The 26,376-nt window shown below is 43.6% G+C and overlaps 1 protein-coding gene across 8 annotated transcripts in view; it reads right to left on the bottom strand.

The window, feature by feature from the left end:
* LOC144685847 (putative E3 ubiquitin-protein ligase HERC1) overlaps nt 1-26,376 on the bottom strand; it is a 429,767-nt gene that overhangs the window by 85,607 nt on the left and 317,784 nt on the right. For all 8 annotated transcript variants that reach the window (XR_013577800.1, XM_078550801.1, XM_078550834.1 and 5 more), the window contains 8 exons: nt 23,916-24,115; nt 21,967-22,075; nt 20,507-20,653; nt 20,058-20,159; nt 12,663-12,836; nt 7,186-7,470; nt 3,609-3,674; nt 2,281-2,406 (listed from right to left, as the gene is read on the bottom strand). Coding sequence is in view for 7 of the 8 variants with exons in the window: in XM_078550801.1 (XP_078406927.1) it covers nt 2,281-2,406; nt 3,609-3,674; nt 7,186-7,470; nt 12,663-12,836; nt 20,058-20,159; nt 20,507-20,653; nt 21,967-22,075; nt 23,916-24,115 (1,209 nt within the window). In the remaining variant the exon portion in view is untranslated. The remainder of the gene's footprint in view (nt 1-2,280; nt 2,407-3,608; nt 3,675-7,185; nt 7,471-12,662; nt 12,837-20,057; nt 20,160-20,506; nt 20,654-21,966; nt 22,076-23,915; nt 24,116-26,376) is intronic.

The raw sequence follows: 26,376 nt of genomic DNA, 5'->3' as shown, positions 1-26,376 counted from the left end.
ACGTGGTAATCAGCAGGAGATTTCCTTGTCCATGTTTGACCTGATGCCATGAGACTTCATGGGGTCGGGCGTCGATGTTGAGGGCTTCCAGGGCAAATCCCTCCTGACTGTATACCACTGTGCTACCAACTCTGCTGGGTCTGTCCTGCCGGTGGGACATGACATACACAGGGATAGTGATGGTGGTGTCTGGGACATTATCTGTAAGGTATGATTCTGTGAGGATGACTATGTCAGGCTGTTGCTTGATAGTCTGTGAGATAGCTCTCCCGATTTTGGCACTAGCTCTCAGGTGTTAGTAAGGAGTACTTTGCAGGGTCGATAGGCCTGAGATTGCCGTTGTCATTTCTGGTGCCTAGGCCGATGCCGGGTGGTCTGTCCGGTTTCATTCCTTTTTTGTGACTTTGTAGCCGTTTGTTACAACTGATTTGGCTTGCTAGGCCATTTCAGAGAGCATGTAAGAGTCAACCACATTTGGGAACAGTAGAATAGTGGTTATAATACTGCTGAAGATATACTTGCATCGGAGGCAGTACAGTGTTGGTTCACTAGATTGGTTTCTGGGATGAGAGGGTTTTCCTATGATGAGAGGTTCAGTAAACTGGGTCTATATTCTCTGGAGTTTGGGAGAATTAGAGGTGATGTCATTGAAACATTCAATAGGGGGCTTTTCAGGGTAGATACTGAGATGTTTCCCTTGGCTAGGGAATCTAGAACAGGAAGGCACAGTTTCGAGTTGAGGGGCTGATAATTTAGGGCTGGGATAAGGAGAAATTTCTTCACTCAAAGGGTTATGAATGTTTGGAATTCTCTACCCCAGGGGGGATGTCATTGAATATAGCTGAAAAAAAGAGACATGCTGTTGAAGTATTTTGTCTTGCACTCATCAGGCCAGATTTGCAAGAATACAAAATCTCAAAGGGAACAACAAAGGGCATATTTCCAATACATGGGTGATACTTTTGCCTTACGATACTTATGTTTGAATCTGCAGCTGCATGTAAGAATTTCTTTACACACCTTAATGGGCTCCATCCTGCGCTCAAATTCACATTTGAAATGGAGCAGTCAAATGAGCTCTCTTTTCTCAACAAGCTAGTTGAGAAATCTGCCAATGGGTCCTCTACTACTGTCCACCATAAGCCTACCTTCACTGGTCAATATATGCGTTGGGATTCCTACAGTTCCACATGATATAAGATTAACCTTATTGGCAACCTTATAAATAGGGCCCGTGTCATTTGCTCACTGTGCGAGCTTGATGTGAAATAGTGCGCATCAAAGCCATCCTGTGGATTAATAGCTACCCTGATAAGATCATTGTTCACTGTATATCACGCAAAATCATGAATGCGCCTAAGGCCACCACTTTCAGTCCCGAAAAATGCCCAGTTTTCCTCAGATTACCCTGGAAGGGCATGGTGTCTCAAAAAATTTGAGCAACAAGTGCAGCTAGCTGTTTCACACTGTTATTATGCAGTAGCAATATGAGTGGTATTCTCCGCTAACAGGATGCTGCCATCAAGTCAAAAAGATGTTCTGCTTACCACACAAATGAGTAATGTGGTATATGAATTTCAGTGAAAGTGGATGCCAGGTATGTAGGCTCATTAATTAACCCTAATGCTTCTCTAAAACCCATTTTACTGGTAACATGCCTATAGGACACCTCTAGATTCTCTTTTAAGTTAGCGATCAATTTATTCTTGTACTGTCTTTCCCCTTCGATTTTATTTTTCACTTGATCTTTGTGCTTTATACATTCAGTCGGATTCTCCCTTGTATTATCAAGCTGATCGCTGTCATTTGACCCCTTTTTCAGCTTCATACAATTCTAACGCCTTCATTATCCATGGAACTCTGGTTTTACTTGCTTTCCCTTTCCCCACACGGGAACGTACTTAGACTGTAATCGAATCATCTCCACTTTAAAAGTCTGCAAATTGTTCCATTACATTTCTGCCTGCCTGCTTTTTACTCCAATTTACCCAGGTCAGCTCCCTACTCAATTTGCTGAAATTACAAGTAAACAAAAACTTAGCAGTTAAAACTTATTTATTACATTTTTATACACAATCTTACCACCAGAATTTAGAATTTCAGTTAAAACAATTTCCTGTAACTACATTTACACATAATGTCAAGTGGTAATTTAGAACCCTTCTATTACTATATGTGGGGTAGTCATAAAACATTACCCTTGACACTGAAATTGAATTATCTATAACTTAGTGCTTTTCTGTTGCTTCCAACTGAATTCAGGAAAATAAATAACTCTACCTGCAAAGCTTGTGTCAGCGATGGAGCAAGTGTTGGTACTATAGCACTATTTCCAGCATCAGCCAGTTGTCCATTGCGGCCACCTCCCCACAGGAACACATCACTTTTACCACCAAGCTGCCAGTCCTAAAGGAAACAGACATTGTTTTATAGGGCAGAATTTTCAGGTCGTTGGGCGGGCCCGGGAACGGCCGGGAAATGGGCTGCCGCCTGTGATTGGCTGCCGACCGATTTCACGCTGGTTGGCCAATTAACGGCCAGCCAGTGTTAAACGCGTGCTGAAACGCTCAGCACGGCCGGAGTGGGGGTGGGAGGAGAGCGAGCGCAGAAGTCTGCGCAGGCGCAGGAGGACGCGCAATGAAAGCTCCCTGAAGGCAGAAAGTTGCCTCAGGGAGCTGAAGAATTTAACACCTAGAAATAAGGATGTGAAAATGCAGAAAAAAATGTCCACACGTTGGATTCACTCGCCTAAACATACAGGTAATAAAAATTCTGCCCAAACAGCTTTATTTTAAAAAAAATTGATATCGGAAACCTCATCTCGGCCTTGGATGAGATTTCCTCAAAGATCCAAAGGCCGCCTGGTCGATTTGCCTGCCCGCCAACCGTAATGTTGGGCGGGCAGTGAAAAATCGCTGCTAATTGAAACTTTAATGGCCTTAATAGGCCTCTTAATTGTCAGCGGGCACGCTTCCGGCTCTCGCCGTCTGAAATATCACGCGAGTGCACGATGACGTCGTGTGCTATTTTACACCCGATTGGGTCAGACACGTGCCTGCCTGCGGGACGTAAAATTCTGCCCATAGAGACATAAAAATCCTCGCAAGACAGAAACAGCAGATGAGGTGATACAACAGATTAAAGACCAGTCCTTTTACCTCTAGGACATAGAGTTAAATACAATTCATATAGAAGTCCTGTTTGTAAGGGTCCTAAGCAAATTAGGCTGGGCAGTCTCAAAGCAATTTCTGATGGGTATATGGTAACGACATAACATTGCAAGTAACTCAGTAACAAACTGGTCATCTCACTTGAGGCAGCCAGAGTGAAATTCAAATGATAAGGTTTACCCCTTTGAGGCTGGCGCTGAGGGTATTTTGGAGCATGGCAAAGCATCTAATTAGCTATTTGTGTGTCTAAAAAGGGTTGGAAAATTGTGGCCAGCACCTTGGCAATTTCTGCCCTTAATTCCCTCAACAACCTAGGATGCATCCCATCTGGACTGGGTGGCTTATCTAGTTTAAGAATTACCAGCCATCCTAGTACCTTTTCATTATAGCAGCAAAAATGTTTTGTTGTGGGATCTTGCAAACGTGTTAAATCTTTACCTCTGGTTTAGATGTGGCCCAGGCCATAAGCTGCTCATCCATTAAGCAACTCCACTTATTGTTCTCCTGTGAAATAAAAAGATTTATTGATGATAATTCAAAAAAGTAAACAGAGATCTCTCTGTAAATAGCAGTTCATTATTACCAATTTCAGGTTTGTACTTCAAAAGTTTTAGCTATTAATCTCAGGTTAAAAATTTGCAATTTTATTTTCGTCTCTACTGCAAATAGGAAGGAATTTATTCTCGATAAAATACCCATAGTCTACTTAATCTACCCTTCATTTTTCTCTCTTCTTCCAAAAACACCAGCTCGTGCTTGTGTTTGGGCAACATTCATACCACTATGTTCACACCACTACCATACCATGTATGGTAGGTTATTTAATTGGACTGTGAGAGTGGATATACCACATTTGTGACCAGTAGGTTATTATGCGCCATCTGTATCAGGATGGAGGCTCAGATCTTCTGTTCTCCAGATGGTTGTAGCATGGAGGTACCCCTGAAGATTTTCTGGAGGTACCCCGGCAGATGCTTTGCAGGTACCTCAGAAGGCGTTCCGGAGGTATGCTGGAAGTTGCTCTGGAGGTATCACTCGGAAGTCCCCATGAATTTAGTACACGGGAATTGTTTGGGAAGTTTCAGCTTCTGATGGGCAATTACACTGCATCTGCAACCCTGCAAAACTCTAACTTAAAGTCAGAAACTTCAGATAGTTCTGACTTACTTAGCAGGATAGCTACCAGGAAAAGTTAGAAGGATTAAGACCAGTTCTAACTCCTGGTTAACTGTAGTACTGACCACCAGCACCCCTCCCACCTCCGTTGACTCCCCGCCCTCACTGGATCACCCGACCACCCCACCCCCAACTACATCACCCCCAACTACCCACCTAAATCCCTGGCTACAACCCAACACCCCGACTACTCCCCACATCCGAATACTCCCCCGCCCTTGGACGATCCCCCTCATCCCCCAACTACCCCCTCAGCCCGACTACCCCCTCCCTCTGACCACCAGATTATCCTTTCCATCGCCCGAATCCCCCCATCCATCCCGACCACCCGACTACCCTCCACCCCAACTACCCTCCAATCCCCCGACCACCCGACTACCCTCCCCAATTACACCTGCAACCACTGACTATCCATCTAGTTCCCCCAACTCCCACTGACACCCCTCGCCCGACTACCAACCCAATTCATCCTACCCCCTCACCCACTTATCTTACACACTTCGGTTGTCAAAGTAACATTTAAACAAAGAGCCATTTAAATTTACTGGAGTCAGCAGCTAGTGCCATAAAAAGGGAGTGTGGCTTGGCTTCCCCTAATGCTCCTATGCTATGAGGGGTGGGCTCCAAGAGCAGGTACACTCCACATTTCTCAGGTCGCCTGGTTTGGAAATCCAGGTGAGAAATGTAGAGCTCCAGTGCAGGGTTATTATATCGGAGCAGAGTGGCTATCTAACGCTGATTGCCACTTCTCGGAAAATTCAGCCCAATTTTGTTTATGAAATATAAATTTTTGTATCTGAAGCTATACTCACACAGTTACCTTTGCATCAACATGAAACCATTTTGGGTGTGTATCAGGATAAAGTAGCATATATAAATGAGGCAATCAAACTGATGGCACTGGGTGGAGTACCTCAACAACTTGGAACTTTAATGTTGCAAATTTCCCATAACTCAAATCTGGTGTGAAACCTAGTTTAAAAATGCACAGGTGGTCTGATGAGCCTCCTGGATGCTTACAACTAGCAGTCATGAAGGTGTCCCACATGCTACCCTCTGTAGACTTGAGGTCATCCAAAACTCTACTGGCTGAACGGGACTCATACCAAGTCCCGTTCAGCCATCACCCTGTGCTCTCTGACCCACATTGGCTCCTGGTCAAGCAACATGTTGATTTTAAAATTATCATCCTTATTTTCAAATCCCTCCATGGCCTCACCCCTTCCAATCTCTGCAATCACTTCCAGCTCTACAACACTAATGTTGGCCTCTTGAGCATCCCCAATTTTAATCACTCCATCATTTGTGGCTCTGCCTTCAGTTACCTAGGGCCCAAGCTCTGGAATATCGTCCTTAGACCTATCTGTCTCTCACTTTGCTTTCCTCCTTTAAGACTCTCCTTAAAACCTACCTCTTTGACCAAGCTTTTGGTTATGTGACCTAATGGGCCAGATCTTCTGGTCATTGGCGAAGCTGACTGACTGTGATTTAAAAAGTGCAGCCTTGCTTTTTTGCATTCATGCTTTAGGGGCTTCCTGTTCAGGTGGCAGGACATAGCCATCCATGAAGAGAGCCACGAGGGGTATGGTGCAAAAGCGACAAGACCACACCTCCTTTGATGTCAGAAGTAGAAGGAAAGCCCTCGAGCTCCAGCAGCCTTGCAGTGTTGTGGTGAGTATTTTTTTAAAGTTCTTAAACATTTTTTTAAACAACATTTAAGCTTACAAGTACCTTCATTGCTCTTATGAGTTTACATAACCATTAATTTAATGTAAGTAAATGTGGAAAAGTGTTGAAATGAATTAAAACAGTTCTTAAAAATAAACTAATAGTAAAGTGCATTTTACAGTATAGCCCAGTAAAATAAGTAATAATTTCTAATCTTTTAAACCCTTTAGACTACTTTCGTAGATTTGTTTTTGATTGTTTACAAGTGGTTTAAATTGGTTTCAAGTGGATTAAATTATTTATACAGTGGTTTATGGACTTTGTGATTCAATTCAATGTTTCTTTTTTATTCATTCACGGGACATGGGCTTCGCTGGCTGGACGAGCATTTATTGCCCATCCCTAGTTGCCTTTGAGAAGGTCATGGTGAGCTGCCTTTTTGAACCGCTGCAGTCCATCTGGTGTAGGTACACCCACAATGCTGTTAGGAAGGGAATTCCAGGATTTTGACCCAGTAACAGTGAAGGAACGGTGATATATTTCCAAGCCAGGTGAGTGACTTGGAGGGGAACTTCCAGGTGGCTAGTTCAGTTCAGTTTCTGGTCAATAGCAACAACAGCAACCCCCATGATGTTGATGGGGGATTCAGCGATGGTAATGCCATTGAATGTCAAGGGGCGATGGTTAAATTCTCTCTTGTTGGAGATAGTTATTACCTGGCACTTGTGTGGCACTAATGTTACTTGCCACTTGTCAGCTCAAGCCTGGATATTGTCCAGGTCTTGCTGCATTTGGACATGGACTGCTTTAGTATCTGAGGAGTTGTGAATGGTGCTGAACATTGTGAAATCATCAGTGAACATCCCCACACTGATGTGGGTCTGGAGTCATATGTAGGTCAGACCAGGTCAGGACGGCAGATTTTAGCGAACCAATCGAAATTTAATTCCGGATTTTTATTGAATCCAAATTTCACCATCTGCTGTGGTGGGATACGAACCCGGGTCCCCAGAGCATTACCCTGGGTCGCTGGATTAATAGTTTCAACAAAAACACGACTACGCCCTTGACAGATATAACTAACCAATCTCAACAGGTTTGCTTTGGAGAGGGAGGAATTGAATATTAATACTTAAATCATTCATATAAAAATACTTTTTTAAAATCCTACCAGTGCTTTGATGACTTCTGACTCTGAATCCTGGCTGAGATCTGGAACACTAAATGTTTCTGGGAAAGCAGTTCCTTTTGCCAGAGCTTCAGCAGTCTTAATAGTAGCAGAGAAAGTTGCTAGCCAACCCCATTCTGAAGAAACTGGTTCCAGGGTACTGCTTTTATGGTGAGGTGGATCTGCTGTTCTGGTAAGAAACTGGTCCAAACATAGGCCTACTGTAAGGGAGGCCAAACTTTGCAGGAAGGTGCTGTGTATCAGTTGATCTCCACAGGCTACATGTGACTGGAAAGTAAAATTTGAAAAACAGGTGAATTATGTAGGCATGATTCTGACAGATTAACATTTGATTAACATCTGCTGTCACTGTATTCAAATGTTTACTGAAAGATCCATATTTGTTTAATATTATGCTTTTCAGATGAACACTGTACATGTTTTAACCATTAGTTCAGCTGGGTTATCACACTCAATTGTGCCAAACTGCTAGAGTTTAATTATTCTGTTATTATTACCACGAATGATAAAAAACAAATAGGAACATTCAGCTTACCTCCTAAGAAACAAGTCGGCAAACCTTATTTTGTCTTTTGAAGACATTACTTCAGTTAGCAGAGATAAGCATAGGATGTGTGCAGAAGAAGAAAAGTCTCTTGAAATTCATTGCTTCCAATTGACCATTTACAACTTGCACTGTTGTTGACTCATGGGGCAGAATTTTACGGCAGCGGGATTTTACGGATTTTCGCTACCGAGGTCACTGAAGTTTCCAGACTCGGCAGAGCTGCCTTGGTTTAGAATCACTCAATTCTTGCTCTGGGAAGATGGGTGTGGGATGGAGTCTGGCCTGCCGATCCCAGGAGCAGATCCTACATGGCCACATGGACAGGTGAGTGCTGAGGCGGGCTGATTAGAAGGCCCTTCTCAGTTCTCTGGGTCTTTGTCTCAGGTGTAATAAAAGCAATTACACCTTTTAGACCTCACTTGTCTTGCAGTCCCCATGGTTCCTCATGCCCTTCATGCCAACTCAATGCCAATTCATGTCCCTCAGCCACTCCCCATGGCCACTCATACCCACCATGCCAACTCACAGCCCTTCTATGCCCATTTTCCCAGTATGCACGATGTACATATCTATCATAAGTCATATAATAACAATGGCATGTGTGGAATTGCTGAGGAAAAAAAAGGAATCCAGAATTGTTCTTTGAAAAAAACTGCTGTTCCTACAACTGTATAAGAGTGCCAATCAGACATACCATTAAAGTATCAATAACAGAGACTTAAAACACATTGTACCTGTCCTCATTATGCATACTTGCCTGACAGCCCAGACTAATAAAAGTCTGAGCTCAGGGATTCTGTTTTGACAAGTGAAATGAATTATTGACTTTGTTTGATTGACATCTTTTAAGTGGCTATAATAAGTTGTTCTTTCTGTGATCTCTTTTGTCAATGTCTCAATATTTGTTTGTACAAGATTATGAGGTGTGAAGTGTTTGAAGCCTCTGTTATCGATACTTCGATATCTGTTATCAATGTCTGTCTGTTTGATATTTTTATAGAGTTGTAGAAACAATAGTTTGTTTTCAAACAACATTTTCTAAATGGGTATTTTTTTTCTCAGCAATTCTGCATTTGCCATTATTATTATGTGACTCATTGGTTATGTACATAGTGAACACTATATGAATGGGCATGGAAGGGACAGTGGTGGCATTGAGTTGGCATGAAAGCTATGAGGGGCGATGGGGAGTGGCTGGGGTGCACGGGTAAGACCTTTTAAACTTAACTTTAAAAGGTTCCCAAATCCAGACTATGGGCAGAATGTTTCCGTTGGTGGGCGTGCAGGCCCCACCGGCTCGGCGGTGGGCGGACAGCCGATCCCTGCCACCTGCCACAAAGCCTTTGACAAGGTCCCACATGGGAGACTTATAAAGAAGGCAAAGGCACATGGGATACAGGGTAATTTGATAAGGTGGATTCAAAATTGGCTTAGTTGTAGGAGGCAGAGGGTGATGACAGATGGATGCTTTAGTGACTGGAAGCCAGTGTCCAGTGGCGGACCACAGGGATCTGTGCTCGGTCCCCTATTATTTGTCATTTATATAAACCACATAGATGACTATGTGGGGGGTAGGATTAGTAAGTTTGCGGATGACACAAAGATTAGCCGGGTGGTTAACAGTGAGGATGAGTGTCTTGGGCTACAGGAAGATATAGACGGGATGGTCAAATGGGCAGATAAGTGGCAGATAGAATTTAACCCTGAAAAGTGTGAGGTGATACACTTTGGAAGGAGTAATTTGACAAGGAAGTATTCAATGAACGGCATGGCACTAGGAAGTTCTGAGGAACAAAGGGACCTTGGCGTGTGTGTCCATCTCCAGATCTCTGAAGGCGGAGGGGCATGTTAGTGGGGTGGTGAAAAAGGCATATGGGACACTTGCCTTTATCAATTGAGGCATAGATTACAAAAGTAGGGAGGTCATGTTGGAGTTGTACAGAACCTTGGTGAGGCCACAGCTGGAGTACTGTGTGCAGTTCTGGTCGCCACACTATAGGAAGGATGTGATTGCACTGGAGGGGGTGCAGAGGAGATTCACCAGGATGTTGCCTAGGATGAAACATTTAAGTTATGAAGAGAGGTTGGTTAGACTTGGGTTGTTTTCGTTGGAGCAGAGAAGACTGAGGGGCGACCTGATCGAGGTGTACAAGATTACGAGGGGCATGGACAGGGTGGATAGGGAGCAGCTGTTCCCCTTAGTTGGAGGGTCAGTCACAAGGAGGCATAAGTTCAAGGTGAGGGGCAGGAGGTTTAGGGGGGATGTGAGGAAAAACTTTTTTTACCCAGAGGGTGGTGACGGTCTGGAATGCACTGTCTGGGAGGGTGGTGGAGGCAGTTTGCCTCACATCCTTTAAAAAGTACCTGGATGAGCACTTGGCACGTCATAACATTCAACGCTATAGGCCAAGTGTTGGTAAATGGGATTAGGTAGGTAGGTCAGGTGTTTCTCACGTGTCGGTGCAGACTCGATGGGCAGAAGGGCCTCTTCTGCACTGTGATTCTGTGAAACAGGGTCCGCCGCCATTTTGAGTGGGCGGGCCAATTAAGGCCCACCCAGCAGCCTTCCTGACAGGAAGCACTGTGCGCTTCCTGTGCGGGGGCAGGGAATCCCCAGCTGTCAAAGTGCGCTCTTTCGCGCACACACGTGAAAGAGCGCACTGGTCCCTAAGACAAAGTGCTGTCTCAGGGAGATTGCTGACAGTGTGCAAAAGTTAAAAAATAGAGAAATAAAAATATTATTAACATGTCCCCCTCATGTGACAATGTCACACGAGATGGGACCTGTTAATAAATATCACATTGCATTTATTAAACTTTTTAAAAAGGAACATGAAACCTCATCCCGCCAGTGGATAAGGTTTCATGTATTATCAGAAGCCCGCTGGGGGTCCTGGCCTGCCCGCCAGCCTTAAGGCTGGACGGGCAGGTCCTTTAATTACCCTGTCAATGGCCTCAATTGGCCATTGACAGGTCGGCGGGCGGACAGCTGATTTCGCTGTCTGCCCGTCTTCCTGAAAATTTAAAGGGACCGGGATGATGTCGGTGGTTCCTCCCGATGTCATCCCGTGTCATTTTCCCGTTGGCGAGCGGGCCCCGCCCCCAAATCAGGGAAATTTTGGCCCATGTTTCGCACCTTCTCTGAGGGGCTGAGTCATGGAGAAGCTGGTCCAACTCCACAAAAATTACAGGGGGCGCCTACCCTCATAACGGAGCCTGCCATGTCGGGAATGCACGGCATGAGCTCACTACCCACACCCTTATCCTGTGTTGGTGAAAACTGCCGATGCCTGGAATGGGTGCGGGAATCATGGAATCAGGTCCCCCCCACAATTTTTAAATGGCTCCAGAGTTGGTCCGACTCCACGAAAATCCAGCCCTATATATCTGTCATAGCTGACATGGAGTTACAGGGCTAGGTGGGGAGTATAGGAAAATCACAACACACTTCCTATAGCTTTCCATTCATTCAATAAACACAACATCATGTACAATACAACTGATATTTCTTGGGTGCGTAGACAATGGTCAAGGCTCCCTGGAAGTAGCAGGAACTTTAAAGATGATGCCTATAGTGGTCACAAGTTATTTGAGAAACGATGTCTATACCTATTGTAAACTTCACTCGAATTGAAGGTAGTATGCTCAGAACTGTACACGGAATTTTAAATGTTGCTTTACTAATAAGCTTATGCAAGTTAATAATAAAACATTTGAGGGTGGGGTTCCACAAGTGAAGGTGCATCAGGGGAAGATTTCAACACATGGAAACAGCGTTGAATTGATTTTTGAGAATTGGGTGTGCACGCTGGCCCAGGGCTGTTGGTTGTACAGTGGGGCTAGTGTAGGACCCGCTCTTGGGAAGAGGAAAATGTTCTTTGTGCTGGGCAAAAAAATTATCCCACATGGTTTGGTTTAGCAAAATAGATCCTGGATGGAGGTGGGCCTGCAGAAATTTCATCCGTTACAGCAACTGGGATATGAAATAAGGCTAAAGATTTGCAAGGACATACATGTCATTGTGGGGTTGGGGAAAAATGCTGTAGAAATATCTTGGAAGGGCACTCTTTGGAAATCCATTGAACAATGCAACTGGATTTGAAGAAGGAAGCAAAGACAGGAAAAGGAGTGTTGCACAACTGGAGAGTTGCTCTTCTGGAGCAGGAATACAAATTCCAAGAAACTAAATTTACGGATGGGTCTAAATGAGTTGTGTTCTAGACATAAGTGAACATTGCCATTGGTAAAGAAAAAAAACTATTTTGTTCAAGTAATCTTCATCTCAAGACAGTAGTTGCATTTTGTCTTCTTACTGCATTTTTATGAGCACAGCTTGCACATTCATGCGCTGCCATGTAGTAACTTTGTACTGGAACTGTAAGGCAGCTTTCATGGTCAAAACACATCATCCGAATGTTATTATGGGAGTTAATTAACACTGCAAATGACAATCACAGTGCCAACTATTGACATAACATGTATTCCAGATAAATGTTGACATTTTAAAATGGATTCTGCTAGACAGCCTGACATAGGAGATTTCAACGCATTTTGAAATGGAATTCTGAAACCCACTCAGCATTTTTAATATGGAATAGATATTACCACATCTTCTTCCATATCAATTTTGAATATAACACAGATCAGATGTCCAGAGGAAAATTTGGAAGCTAGTGATGTTGTTAGAGAAGCAGAAATTAAAACAGTTGAAAAATTAACAATGCAAAAAGTGGTGGACATTTAAAAACAGTGATTAGTCTAATACATATAATTAGCAAAGGAAAGGAATATCAAGATCTGAAGTAGATAGTAGTGAAGATTTATTCATGTGCAAATATTATTAAAGATGTGCAAAACTGGCAGCTTAATTCCTCCAATCTTATACGCGTTCTCAATAGTGTATGTGTATTACCTTTTCATATGCATATTGTGTACGCAGCAGCAAAGGCAATCTTTCGATAAACACTTTCATACAAGGAGCCTTATTCAATCCAACAATACCCTGTGTTCGGAGAGCCATTCGACAGGATGCTAAAATATGGTTCTGCGAGATCCACTCTGGGCAACATTTGATTAAGAGGACATCCTAGCAGGAGGGGAAATATATTTAGAAAATTTACAATTCGTTCTAAAACATAATTTTCTCCCCATGTGAATATTAACATAACTGATGCTTTTGTCTAGATCAATAGCATTTTACAACAGATATATATCTAAATAACCTTTCTTTTTGTATTGTTAATAGATCTCCGGCAGTAATGAGTTTTGTCCTGTCATTCCCACACCCCACTGAAGTCAGAGATCACTGCCCAAACATTTCACCGTCTTCCACTCTAAAGGATGCTTCTTAATCTCGCTCTCAGTCTCAACAGTCTTTCTCTGCTCAGCAGAAGCGTTATCCATCAACAATTTCTCCTTTAATACTTTGGTTATATGATTATCTCTGTTCCCCTCACATCACCTCAGGCAGAGTCAACATGGTTTTGTGAAAGAAAAATCATGTTTAACCAATTTATTGGAGTTCACTGAAGGAATCGCATGTGCTGTGGATAAAGGGGAACTGGTGGATGTACTGTACTTAGATTTCCAGAAGGCATTTGTTAAGGTGCCACATCAGAGGCTATTGTGGAAAATAAAAGCTCATGTTGTGGACGGGGGACGGGGGGTGGAGTTAACATATTGTAATGGATAGGAGATTGGCTTGCTAAGAGGAAGCGGCGAGTTGGCATAAACGGGTCTTTTTCTGGTTGGCAGGCTGTGATGAGTGAGGTGCCACAAGGATCAGTACTGGGGCCTCAACATTTTACAATTTATATAAATGACCAAAGATATAGTTGCTAAATTTGCTTACAATACAAAGGTAGGTAGGAAAGTAAATTGTGAAGAGGATAGAAGGAGGATACAAAGGGACATAGATAGGTTAAGTGAGTGGGTAAAGATCTGGCAAATGGAGCATAATGTGGGCAAATGTGAAATTGTCCATTTTGGCAGGAAGAATAAAAAAGCTTATTATCTAAATGGTGAGAGATTGCAGAGCACTGGGATGCAAAGGGATCTGGGTGTCCTAGTGCATGATTAACAAAAGGTTAATATGCAGGTATAGCAAGTAATTAGGAAAGCTAAAATAATGTTATTGTTTATTGTGAGGGGAATTGAATATAAAAGTAGGGAGGTTATGCTTCACTTGTATAGGGCATTGGTGAGACCACATCTGGAGTACTGTATACAGTATTGGTCTCCATATTTAAGGAAAGATGTGAATAGCTCAAGGGCAGGACTGGGCATTAAATATTCCTGGGTACAAGGTGTTTAGGAGAGACAGGAAGGGAAGAAAAGTGGAGTAGAGGGTGCGGGGGAGCTGCAGTATTGATTAAAGATGGCATTACAGTACTGGAGAGATAATGTTCCAAAGAGGTCAAGGATGGAATCTCTTTCGCTTGAGTTAAGGGATGAAAAAGGTACAATAACATTGATCGGTATAGTACATAGACCACCAACTAGTGGAAGGGATGTACAGAAACAGATTTGCAAAGAAATTACAGAGAGGTGCAGGAATTATAGAGTAATTATACAATTCAAGTATACAATTATCCAAATATAGAATGCAATAGGAATAGTGCAAAGGGACAAGAGGGGCGAGAGCTCCTGGTATGTGTTCAAGATAATTTTCTGCAGCAGTACGTTTCTGGTCCAATGAAGGGGCAGGCACTCTTTGACCTGGTTCTGGGGAATCCATTGGCTCAAGTGGATCAAGTATCAGTGGGAGAGCATTTAAGGGACAATGACATTGTATCATGAGGTTTAGGCTGGACATAGAAAAGTACAAGGAACAGTCCAGAGCAGGGATAATTCATTGGGGGAAAGCCAACTTCAATGGGATGAGAATGTATCTGAGTTGTGTGAGTTGGAATCAAATGTTGACAGAAAATACGGTAGTTGAACAATGGGCCGCCTTCAAAGAAAAAGTATTGCAGGCAATGCCAAATAAATCCAGAGGGCCCTGGATGGCAAGAGAGATAGAGGTGAAGATGAAAAGGAAGAAGTGCACGTATGTGCCCCTCAAGGCTATGGGCCAAGTGCTGGTAAATGGGATTAGGTAGGTAGGTCAGGTGTTTCTCGTATGTCAGTGCAGACTCGATGGGCCGAAGGGCCTCTTCTGCACTGTGTGATTCTGTGATGACAGATGTCAGGTAAAAAAATACAATGGAGAATCAAGCTGAATATAGAAGGACCAAAAGGGAAGTGAAAAAACTAATAACAAAAGCAAGGAAAGCAGTACAGTTACAACACTGGCATTTACCCAGCTGTGAGTAAAATTGCCCAGGTATGTCCTATAAACAAAAAGCAGGACAAATTCAACCCGTCCAATTACCTCATCAGTCTACTCTCGATCATCAGTAAAGTAATGAAGGGGTCATCAACAGTGCGAACAAGCAGCACTTGTGTAGCAAAAACCTGCTCGCTGACGCTCAGTTTGGGTTCCGCCAGGGCCACTCAGCTCCTGACCTCATTACAGCCTTGGTTCAAACATGGACAAAAGAGCTGAACTCCAGAGGTGAGGTAAGAGTGACTGCCCTTGACATCAAGGCAGCATTTGACTGAGTGTGGCATCAAGGAGCCCTAGCAAAACTGAAGTCAATGGGGATCAGGGGGAAAGCTCTCCACTGGTTGGAGTCATACCTAGCACAAAGAAATATGGCTGTTGGAAGTCAGTCGTCTCAGCTCCAGGATATCACCGCAGGAGTTCCCCAGGGTAGTGTCCTCGGCCCAACCATCTTCAGCTGCTTCCTCAATGACCTGCCTTCCATCATAAGGTCAGAAGTGGGAATGTTCGCTGGTGATTGCACATCCTCAGATACTGAAGCAGTCCATGGCCAAATGCAACAGGACCTGGACAATATCCAGGTTTGGGCTGACAAGTGGCAAGTAACATTTGCGTCACACAAGTGTCAGGCAATGACCATCTCCAACAAGAGAGAATCCAAACATCGGCCCTTGATGTTCAATGGCATTACCACCTCTGAATCCCCCACTATCAACATCCTGGGGGTTACCATTGACTAGAAACTGAACTGGACTAGCCATATAAATACTGTGGCTACAAGAGCAGGTCAGAGGCTAGGAATCATGCGATGAGTAACCCAACTCCTGACTCTCCAAAGCCTGTCCACCATCTGCAAGGTAGAAGTCAGGAGTGTGATGGAATACTCCCCACTTGCCTGGATTAGTGCAGCGCCCACAACACTCGAGAAACTTGACACCGTCCATGACAAAGCAGGCCACTTGATTGGCACTACACCCACAAACATTCACTCCTTCCATGACTGATGCACAGTGGCAGCAGTCTGTAGCATCTACAAGATGCACTGCAGGAATTCACCAAGGCTCCTTCGACAGCACCTTCCAAACCCACAACCACTACCATCTAGAAGGACAAGGGCAGCAGATAGATGGGAACACCACCACCTAGAAGTTCCCCTCTAAGTCACTTACCACCCTGACTTGGAAATATATCGCCATTCCTTCACTGTCGCTGGGTCAAAATCCTGGAGCTCCCTTCCTAACAGCACCGTGGGTGTGCCTACATCACATGGACTGCAGCGGTTCAAGAAGGCAGCTCACCACCACTTTCTTAAGGGCAATTAGGGATGGGCAATAAATGCTGGCCCAGCCAGCGAAACCCACATCCCATGAATGAATAAAAAAAAATGATAAGGTACCAGGGCTAGATGAGATGCATCCAAGGGTACTGAGGAGACTGAGAGTGGAAATTGCAGAGGCACTAGTGATAATGTTCCAGCATTCCTCAGGCTCAGGGGTGGTGCCAGAGGACTGGAGAATTGTTAATGTTACACCCCTGTTCAAAAAGGGGTACAAGGTTAATGCTGGCAACTACAAACCAGTCAGTTTCGTCTGGAAACTATAGTTTGGGACAAAATCAATAGACACTTAGACAAGTTCAGGATAATTAAGGGAAGCCAGCATCGATTCATTAAGGTAAAATCATGTTTAACTAACTTGCTGGAGTTTTTTTGAGGAGGTGACAGAGAAGGTTGATAAGGGCAATACTTTTATATTGATATTTATATTGATATGTATATTGATTTTCAAAAGGCATTTGATATAGTGCTACACAACAGACTTGTGAGCAAAATTCTAGCTCATGGAATAAAGGGAAAGTCGGCACTTGGATAAGAAATTGGCTGAGTGACAGGAAACAAAGGGTCCCCTCCCACAACTCTTTCTCCGGTCATACTGAACAATTTCTCCTTAAACTCCTCTCACTTCCTCCAAATAAAAGGTGTGCCGATGGGTACCCGCATGGGCCCCAGCTATGCCTGTCTCTTTATGGGGTATGTGGAACATTCCTTGTTCCAGTCCTACTCCGGCCCCCTCCCACAACTCTTTCTCCCCTGCATCGATGATTACTTCGGTGCTGCTTCATGCTCTCGTCTGGACCTGGAAAAATTTATTAATTTTGCTTCCAATTTCCACCCCTCCATCATTTTCACATGGTCCATCTCTGACACTTCCCTTCCCTTCCTTGACCTCTCTGTCTCAATTTCTGGTGATAGACTGTCCAACAATATCCATTACAAGCCTACCGACTCCCCTTGACTACAGCTCCTCACACCCCGCTTCCTGTAAGGACTCCATCCCATTCTCTCAGTTCCTTCGCCTCCGTCGCATCTGTTCTGATGATGCCACTTTCAAAAACAGTTCCTCCGACATGTCTTCCTTCTTCCTTAACCGAGGTTTTCCACCCACGGTGGTTGACAGGGCCCTCAACCATGTCCGGCCCATCTCCCGCGCATCCGCCCTCACACCTTCCTCTCCCTCCCATAATCATGATAGGGTCCCCCTTGTCCTCACTTATCACCCCACCAGCCTCCGCATTCAAAGGATCATCCTCTGCCATTTCTGCCAACTCCAGCATGATGCCACCACCAAACACATCTTCCCTTCACCACCCCCCCGGCGGCATTCCGCAGGGATCGTTCCCTCCGGGACACCCTGGTCCACTCCTCCATCACCCCCTACACCTCCACCCCCTTCCCATGCAACCGCAGAAGGTGCAACACCTGCCCCTTTACTTCCCCTCTCCTCATCGTCCAAGGGACCAAACACTCCTTTCAAGTGAAGCAGCATTTCACTTGCACTTCCCTCAATTTAGTCTACTGCATTCGTTGCTCCCAATGCGGTTTCCTCTACATTGGAGAGACCAAACGCAGACTGGGTGACTGCTTTGCAGAACACCTTCAGTCTGTCCACAAGCATTACCCAGACCTCCTTATCGCTTGCCATTTCAACACTCCACCCTGCTCTCATGCCCACATGTCTGTCCTTGGCCTGCTGCATTGTTCCAGTGAAGCTCAACGCAAACTGGAGGAACAGCACCTCATCTTCCGACTAGGCACTTTACAGCCTTCCGGACTGAATATTGAGTTCAACAATTTTAGATCATGAACTCTCTCCTCCATCCCCACCCCCTTTCCGATCCCCCCCTTTTTTCCCAAAAATTTATATAGATTTTTCTTTTCCCACCTATTTCCATTATTCTTAAATGTATTTCCATCCATTGTTTTATTTCTACCTTTCAGCCTTTTTCAATTCCTTCACCCCACCCCACCCCACTAGGGTTATCTGTACCTTGCTTGTCCTGCTTTCTACCCTTAATTAGCACATTCCTTAGATAATATCACCATCTTCAACGCCTCTTTGTCCTTTTGTCTGTGACATCTTTTGGTTATCTCCACCTATCACAGGCCCTTTATCCAGCTCTACTTGTCCCCCCCCCCGCCCCACCCCATTGCGTTCTCAATGGCTTACAACTCAAAATATCACTGAGATTAAATAGGTAGGGCGAAGTCTAATTAATGGCAGATACTGTTAGATTCCCTCCTACATCAAACTCTGGGCTATTAGGTGCTATAATAATGTAACTTTTGGCAGTATTTAAGATTTTATATATTTCGTTTTTCAGCCTAGGCTGGAATAAAATATTGACACTGCAGTATACTGAAACAAATTAAATTTCAGTACATGGTTGGGCAAAAATTGTCTGATGTTGATTGCATCTTCAGAATATTAATCTCAAAGTAGATCCACCACAACACATGGAAATCATTAGCCCTAAAAGTACAAACAGCAAATATTGTAATAATTTCTGAAGTGAAGAATAGTGAGAAAACTGTTGGGGAAAAATGGATGAGATGCAATTTTGTGAAGAAAAAGATTCAAACCCTAGGTAGTGGTTACTGGCCCAATAATTGTAAATTTCCAATCAGGATAACAACCTAGGTATCATTAGCAAATCTCCAACCGAATTTTCCAGCATAGGTTACAATAACAAGATCTGTAAATGAAAAGATACATATTCTTATTGTTGGGCAAGGTCAGGGAATACAGGGTACCCATTAAGAAGTAATCCGACAGCAACCAAATCCTTCAAATAAAAACTATGAAGGAAGCTGCAACAAAATTGGTCTTTCACTGTGGGTCAAATCCTGGAACTCCCTTCCTAACAACACAGTGGGCATACCTACACTATATGGACTGCAGCAGTTCAAGGCGGCAGGTAACCACTGCCTTAGGGATGGGCAATACATGTTGCCTTTGCCAGCAATGCTTAGTCCATGAATGAATATAAAAATAAAAGGGGCACTGGTGAGTATATGGGGGTTAGGCCACACAACACCCACAATCTCATTGAATGCTGGAACAGGCTTGAGGAGCTAAATTGCCCACTACTATTCCTATGTAATACGTCACAGCAAGCAGACTTCAAATGTCAGTCTTGCCCAGCTCTGAGTCAGGAAGTGGTGGGTTCAATTCCCATTCAAGAGCACATAATCTAGGTTGACACATCAATGTAGTACTGAGTGAGTGCAGCTCTGTCTTTCAAATCAGTCGTTAAATGGGGGCCCTACCTATTCTATCAGGTGGATGTAAAAGATCCCACAGCATTATATCAAGAAGAACAGGAGACTTATCAGTGTCCAGGCCAAAATTTTTCCCTCAATCAGCAATACTGCAACAAATTACTTGGTCACATCTTATTGTTGTCTGTGGGCCTTTGTTGTGTGAAAATTGGCGGCTAGGTTTCATAGGGAAACCAGTGTAGGACTGGGACAAAGACGACACCTTAAAAAATGCTTGATTGGATTTGGGATGCCCTGAGAAAGGCATGATAAATGCAAGCTCCTTCTTTCTCATGTTACTTTGATTGTTAATGTGAAGTTTCACATTGAGATATCACTAGTCTTATTTCTTGTTTTAGTGATTAAAACAACAATGCCCAACTGACCTTTGATCTGCTGGAACAAGCTGTTACTCCAATATCTGGAATCCAAGCTATACCAACTACTGACCCTAAACCAGTCACCACTGTCTGTAGAACTGAACCATCCTGAGAAGGAAACATAAAAAAGACAGCTAGAAATATTGATTTGCAACCATCCACTTGTTTAATTCAGCAACAATTGATAAATATAAAACTTCCTTTAAAAAATGAAATTTCAGAAATCTCAAAATAAAGGCTCTCAAAATTTAAATCGCTCTGCTTTACTTGCTTTAATTTCCTAAGATCTTTGACAGGACATAATGCAATACATCTGATTCACTACTTTATAAGAGAACATGGACTTGTTGACTCAGTGACAACATTTTATTTTTTACTTATTTAAGCTTTCTAACCCTCCTTTGTATATGTGATCTTCAAAGTATTAATTTATGGTGTACAGTAAAAATTCTTACCTGCAGAGACCAGATATTTATCAAACCCCCAATTCCTCCAGACAAAAGTGTTAAACCATCAGAATTGAAGGATACCAACATCACCGCAGTTATATGAGCGTTGAGACGAAACACACACTTGGCTCTACTTCTGAACTGAAATTTCTCCTATACCAAATGAAAAGTTAGGTTAGAAAGTACTTCTTGCTGTAGAGAATATTTCTTATGCAGGTGAAAAGAAAGAAATTTAGATGTATGCACTTGCACTATCAGCTGTGGCTCAGTTGATAGCACTGTTGCCTCTATGTCAGAAGGTTGGGGTTCAAGTCCCATTCCAGGGTTTGAATACAAAAATTGGGCTGGATTTTCATCCGGGAGTCCGATAGTGGGAGTCAGGAAATTTGCTGCAAAAGTTTTAAAAATCCACTCATTCATAACTTTGTTACAAAAAGCTCCTTTTATTACAGTTCTATAAAAGTGTCAATCAACTAGCCCTTTAAAGCATCAATAGGAGAAACTGCAAGCACTTGACATCGCTTTATCTTGTGTAAATAAATATTGAGCAATTGAGAAATAAATCTGAGAGAGAAAGCAGTCAATCAAGAAATATTTTCTCTTAGGGGCAGTTGTTTTAATACACTAATAGATGTCTGGGTTCTCAGCCAAGCCTCATTATACATTCTTAAAGGTCCGTGGAGTCGGGGAGAGTTTGTAAAAATCCACCCTATCAAGTCTAACACTCCAGTGTAGTATTGAAGGAGAGCTGCACTGTCAAAGGTGCTGTTTTTTGGATGAGACGTTAAACTGAGACCAAGTCTGCCCTCTCATGAAGATGTAAAAGATCCCATGGCACAATTTTGAAGAGCAGAGGAGTTATCCCTGGTGTCCTGGCCAATATTTAGCCCTCAGCCAACATCAGGAAAACAGATTATCTGGACTTTATCATATTGCTGTCAAAGCTTGCTGTGTGAAAATTGGCTGCCATATTGCCTACATGATAACTTCAGAAGCACTTTGAAGCATCTGGTGGCCGTGAAAGGTGCTGTATAAATGCAATTCTTTCTTCTTGATCTTTATTTAAAACTGGGTGACCGACTGTCTTGGATTTCCTGGGACTGTCCTGTACTTGAGGCACTTGTCCAGTGTTCTGGTTGTCTACATCAGAGACGCTATCTGCCCTGTATTCTCAATCATCAAATTATGTGTCTGCACAGTATGCACCTGCGCACTCCTCACGCCAACGTGCTCCCATATTACCACAGACTTGCCAGCACCTCCCACCCAAAGCCAAAGCGTCCCTTAATTTATTCCCAAGAGTTGGCACCCTGATTTAAACTGTTATTCAAAGTTAATTGCTGCCTTGTTTCTAAGTATGAGATAATTCAAAACTTGAGACAGAAAATCAGCCTTAACTTTACCTAACACAATTTTTCCATATTAATCACTGTCACAGATTAAAAAAAAACCATTACTCCTCTTACCTCAGCACGTCTTTCTTGCACATCAGGAGAATGCAAGAGGTTTGGTAATGTTATAGCAGTGCCACCTTGTGGTAATGTCCAAACATAAACTAAGCCATTCTGACAACCTCTGGGAGGAAAATATTCAAAAAGTCATTTTTATCTTCAGAAGCAATTCATTTCAGATATTTTTTAAATATAAAAGTTTGAAGCTAGTTGGAAAAACCTCTGAGAATTTCTGCTCAATGCAAAGTTACTATCTTCCTTAGCTGTGAAGTGGGGGGAAAGGAGCTAAGCAAATTTTTCTGAAGTTCACAAAAGCAAAATACTGTGGATGCTTGAAATTTGTACTGATGAAACCTGTCAATCGTGCAAAAACACCTTTGACCACAAGTCCATCTGGCATATAGCATCCTTGAGGGAAAAGGAGATGGTGGGGCATATCAGGTGGGTCCTTGAGCAGGCTGTCAAAGTCATTGGCAGAATACCTCATCTCCAGAACTTTCAAACAAGCACCAAGACATGGTGGTGAGAAGGGCCGTACCCACCAGGTCCTTTGTGCAGTCTCACTGTCTCTGCATGCTGCCCTTGAGGTAGCTGCAGTGGGGAAGAGACCATTGTTCACCTTCTTCTGGAATGTGCCTTTGCAAAGCAAGTATGGAAAGAGATGCAGTAGTTTTTGTCATGTCAGTGCAAAGATCTGTTGATGACTTAAGTATTGGAGACTAGCACATTCATAGGTCCAGGACTACATGCTGAGGGACGGACTAAAGCTTGGAGCAGCTGCCCCAAAGGTTCAATGGGGAAAGACCACTGTCTATGGCCTTCCCACCGTATTATACTGAGGGGCTGGAAACTCAGGCTATATGCACATATAAATATTTGACATGAAATATAAATATACATTGTAAATATAACCTGTGTGTAATAACGTACCTCGTACAGTATTGAAAGAAACTGATCTGTATTCACTCCATGTAATGTCAAATTTGAACAGTTATATAATATGCCTCTATAAATTTTATGAATAAAGTATATTTTCAGGAACAAAAAACAACTTGAAATGTTAACTTTGTTTCACCGTTCAGTTAGATCTTGGATGATATTTACCTCAACTCCAATTAACTGCCTTTGGATCCACTACCTTTACCTAACAAAAATCTATACCAGCGTTTTGACTTGTGGGGCTGGATTTTATGGGGCATCCCGGCCCCCCCACCTCCAAACCAAAAGGTTGGGTGGCAGTCTGTGCATGATCCTGACAGTTGCCCTACAACAAATTAATCCCGGGAGCAGTGTTAATTGCTTTAGGCGAGACTTCCACCCCAAACTTGGGAGGAAGTCCTGCCTTAGAAAGGTGTCAGCCAACCCAATAGCTGGAAGCTCTGTAATCCCAGTGGTGCCAGTCAGGAGTGCTGGGGCTAAAGGCAGTCCCAACACACACTGAGGAGCCCAGGTAAGTCCGAGGTCAGTGATCTCAGCAAGTGAGGTTGGGGGTGGGAGTCCAGGTTCAAAGGTCGGGAGAAGGGAAGGGTTTCGGGGAGGTGGGGGGGTGCCTCCAATGAGCCCAGGGGACCCACAGAGGAGGATCCCTTCCTCCACTCAACATCAGCCTGTACAGCTTCCCGCATGGCAAAGGCCTTCCCCCACTGTGGGTAAAATAACAGCAGAGGTGTAATGAGATCTTTAAGTGGCCAATAATTGGCCATTTCAGGGCTTCAATAGGCCCAATTTTGGGGAAGCTGCCCAATGCTTCCCTCACCCCCGGTAAAATATTAGATAGGTCAGGGTGGGTGGTAGGTAGTGGGAAGGCCAACTGCTGGATTTTACGTGCCCCACCCTGCTTACAAACCTGCTGACCGGGAAGGGTAAAATCCAGCTGGTGATTTCTAAACATTGCATTTTAACTTTGTTTTTGAACCAAAAATGATACATTAGGCAAGGAAATTTTTGTTTCTTTCAATACTTACACTGCGAGCATTAGTCTCGGATCCAGACCTTTTCCTGGAAGTGGACACCATGCTGAAGTATTGACTAATGCTGAGTGGAAGAGCGTTTGGATTGCAAGCCAGGCACTGCCTACTCTCCCCCAGATTTTCACCATCTCTTCTCTGGCAACAGCAAGCAGCAGGTGCCCAGTTGGATCCCATTTCAGGCTCGTTACACTTTCCTTTACCGAAATGAGAACAGGTAGGGAAGAGCAAATGAGGAACAAAAATTCACTGTTAAATACAAAATTATATCAGAATGTTAGGAAAACACAGGACCTAAAAAAACTTCAGTTTGTATGGTTGGTCTTAAAATCTAATATCTCACAATACTTCAACCCCTCAGCATTTATCCAATTCTTAAATTTTCCACATATCTGCTTCTGTGGATACTTCACTCCACATGTTCACCAGTCTTTATTTCCTAGATCAGTGTGTTTCTACTCCAACATGGAAAGTGGTCTTGCGTGATTTCATTTTGGGAAATGTACTGGAGCAAATAATTGTGTGAATAGGAAAGCAATCGAAAAATAGTGACCGCAACATAACTAGGTGAAATTAGGATAAAGAAAATGTTGTTGTACATTCAAAAATAAAGGTTATCAATTGGATTGGACAGTTCTAAAAAAAATTCTACCTTGACTGGTTACAAATAGTGAACAGTATAATAGAACAGTAGTGGGAAATTTAGGAGCCATCCACAGAGAGGAACAGCAACATGGAGCAGTTGAGAGGACACATCACCTTTTTACAATACTAGTTGCTGTGTCCAGGTAAGTTTTTAGGTCTTAAGGTTTTTAGTGGGGTTAGTGAGTGGGTGGGTGGCTGTGTGGGCAAGTGAACGGGTGGGTGAACAGGTAAGTGAGTGAATGAGTTGGGGGGGTGGGGGAGTGGATTTCAGGGGGTTGGGAGTGGTGGGGTGGTCAAGGGTTGGGGGGTGGGTAGTTGGTTCAGGGCAGCAAGGTAGTCTGATAGGTGGGAGGTGGTTAGAGCTGCGTGGGAGAAGATTGGTGGGGTAGAATTCACTGTTAATCATTGACCTAAGTCAGAAATTAACAACAGGACAATACTACGGTAAGTATAGAGGTAAGCATCTCCTTCATTGGCAGAGGTATAGAATATAAAAGTAAGGATATAATGTTGGAATTGTATAAAACACTGGTGAAGCCACAACTGGAGTATTGTGTGCAGTTCTGGTCACCACATTACAGGAAGGATGTAATAGCTCTGGAGAGAGTGCAGAGGAGGTTAACAAGAATGTTGCCAGGGTTAGAAAAGTGTAGCTATGAGGAGAGATTGGATAGGTTGGGGTTATTTTCCTTAGAACAAAGAAGGCTGGGAGGTGACTTGATTGAGATGTACAAAATTATGAGGGGAATAGATAAGAGTGGACAGAATAAAATTGTTTCCCTTGGTGGAGAATTCTAGAACTAGGGGACATAGATTCAAGATAAGTGGCAGAAGATGTAGGGGGGACATGAGGAAGAACTTTTTTATGCAGAGGGTAGTGGGTGTCTGGAATTCACTGCCCAAGTTGGTGGTAGAGGCAGAAACTTTAAACTCTTTTAAAAAGTACCTGGATCTGCACCTTAAGCGCTGTAAGCTGCAGGGCTATGGGCCGGGTGCAGGAAGGTGGAATTAGAAAGGGCCCCTGGGTGTCCTCGGGCTAGCATGGACAAGATGGGCCGAATGGCCTCCTTCTGTGCTGTAACATTTCTATGGTTCTATGGCTCTAACAGGCCCATGTCTCTGACACTGATGTCTGTGTCAGAGACATTTTCAGAGGGACCAGGGCAGTGCAAATTTGCCCATTGCTTGTGCGCAGGACAGGACGTTTTTTTAAATTCATTCACGGGATGTGGGCTTCCCTGGATGGACCAGCATTTATTGCCCATACCTAGTTGCCCTTGAGAAGGTGCTGGTGAGCTGCCTTCTTGAACCACTGCAGTCAATGTGGTGTAGGTACACCCACAGTGGTATTAGGAAGGGAGTTCCAGGATTTTGACCCAGTGACAGTGAAGGAACGGCGATATATTTCCAAGTCAGGATGGTGAGTGACTTGGAGGGGAACTTCCAGGTGGTGGTGTTCCCTTGTCCTTCTAGATGGCAGCGGTGTGGGTTTGGAAGGTGCTGTCGAAGGAGCTTTAGTGAAGCAGTGCAGCTTGTGGATGGTACACACTGCTGTTACTGTGCATCAGTGGTGGAGGGAGTGAATGTTTGTGGATGTAGTGCCAATCAGGTGGGCTGCTTTGTCCTGGATGGTGTCAAGTTTCTTGAGTGTTGTGGGAGCTGCACTCATCCAGTCAAGTGGGGAGTAGTCCATCACACTCCTGACTTGTCCTTGAAGATGGTGGACAGGCTTTGGGGAGTCACGAGGCGAGTTACTCATCACAGGATTCTTAGCCTCTGACCTGTTCTTGTAACCACAGTGTTTATATGGCTA

The sequence above is a fragment of the Cetorhinus maximus genome, chromosome 1, assembly GCF_964194155.1.
Source record: "Cetorhinus maximus chromosome 1, sCetMax3.hap1.1, whole genome shotgun sequence".
NCBI classification, from domain to species: domain Eukaryota; kingdom Metazoa; phylum Chordata; class Chondrichthyes; order Lamniformes; family Cetorhinidae; genus Cetorhinus; species Cetorhinus maximus.
The sequence above is the reverse complement of the archived record's forward strand: the minus strand, read 5'-3'. Positions and strand labels throughout refer to the sequence as shown.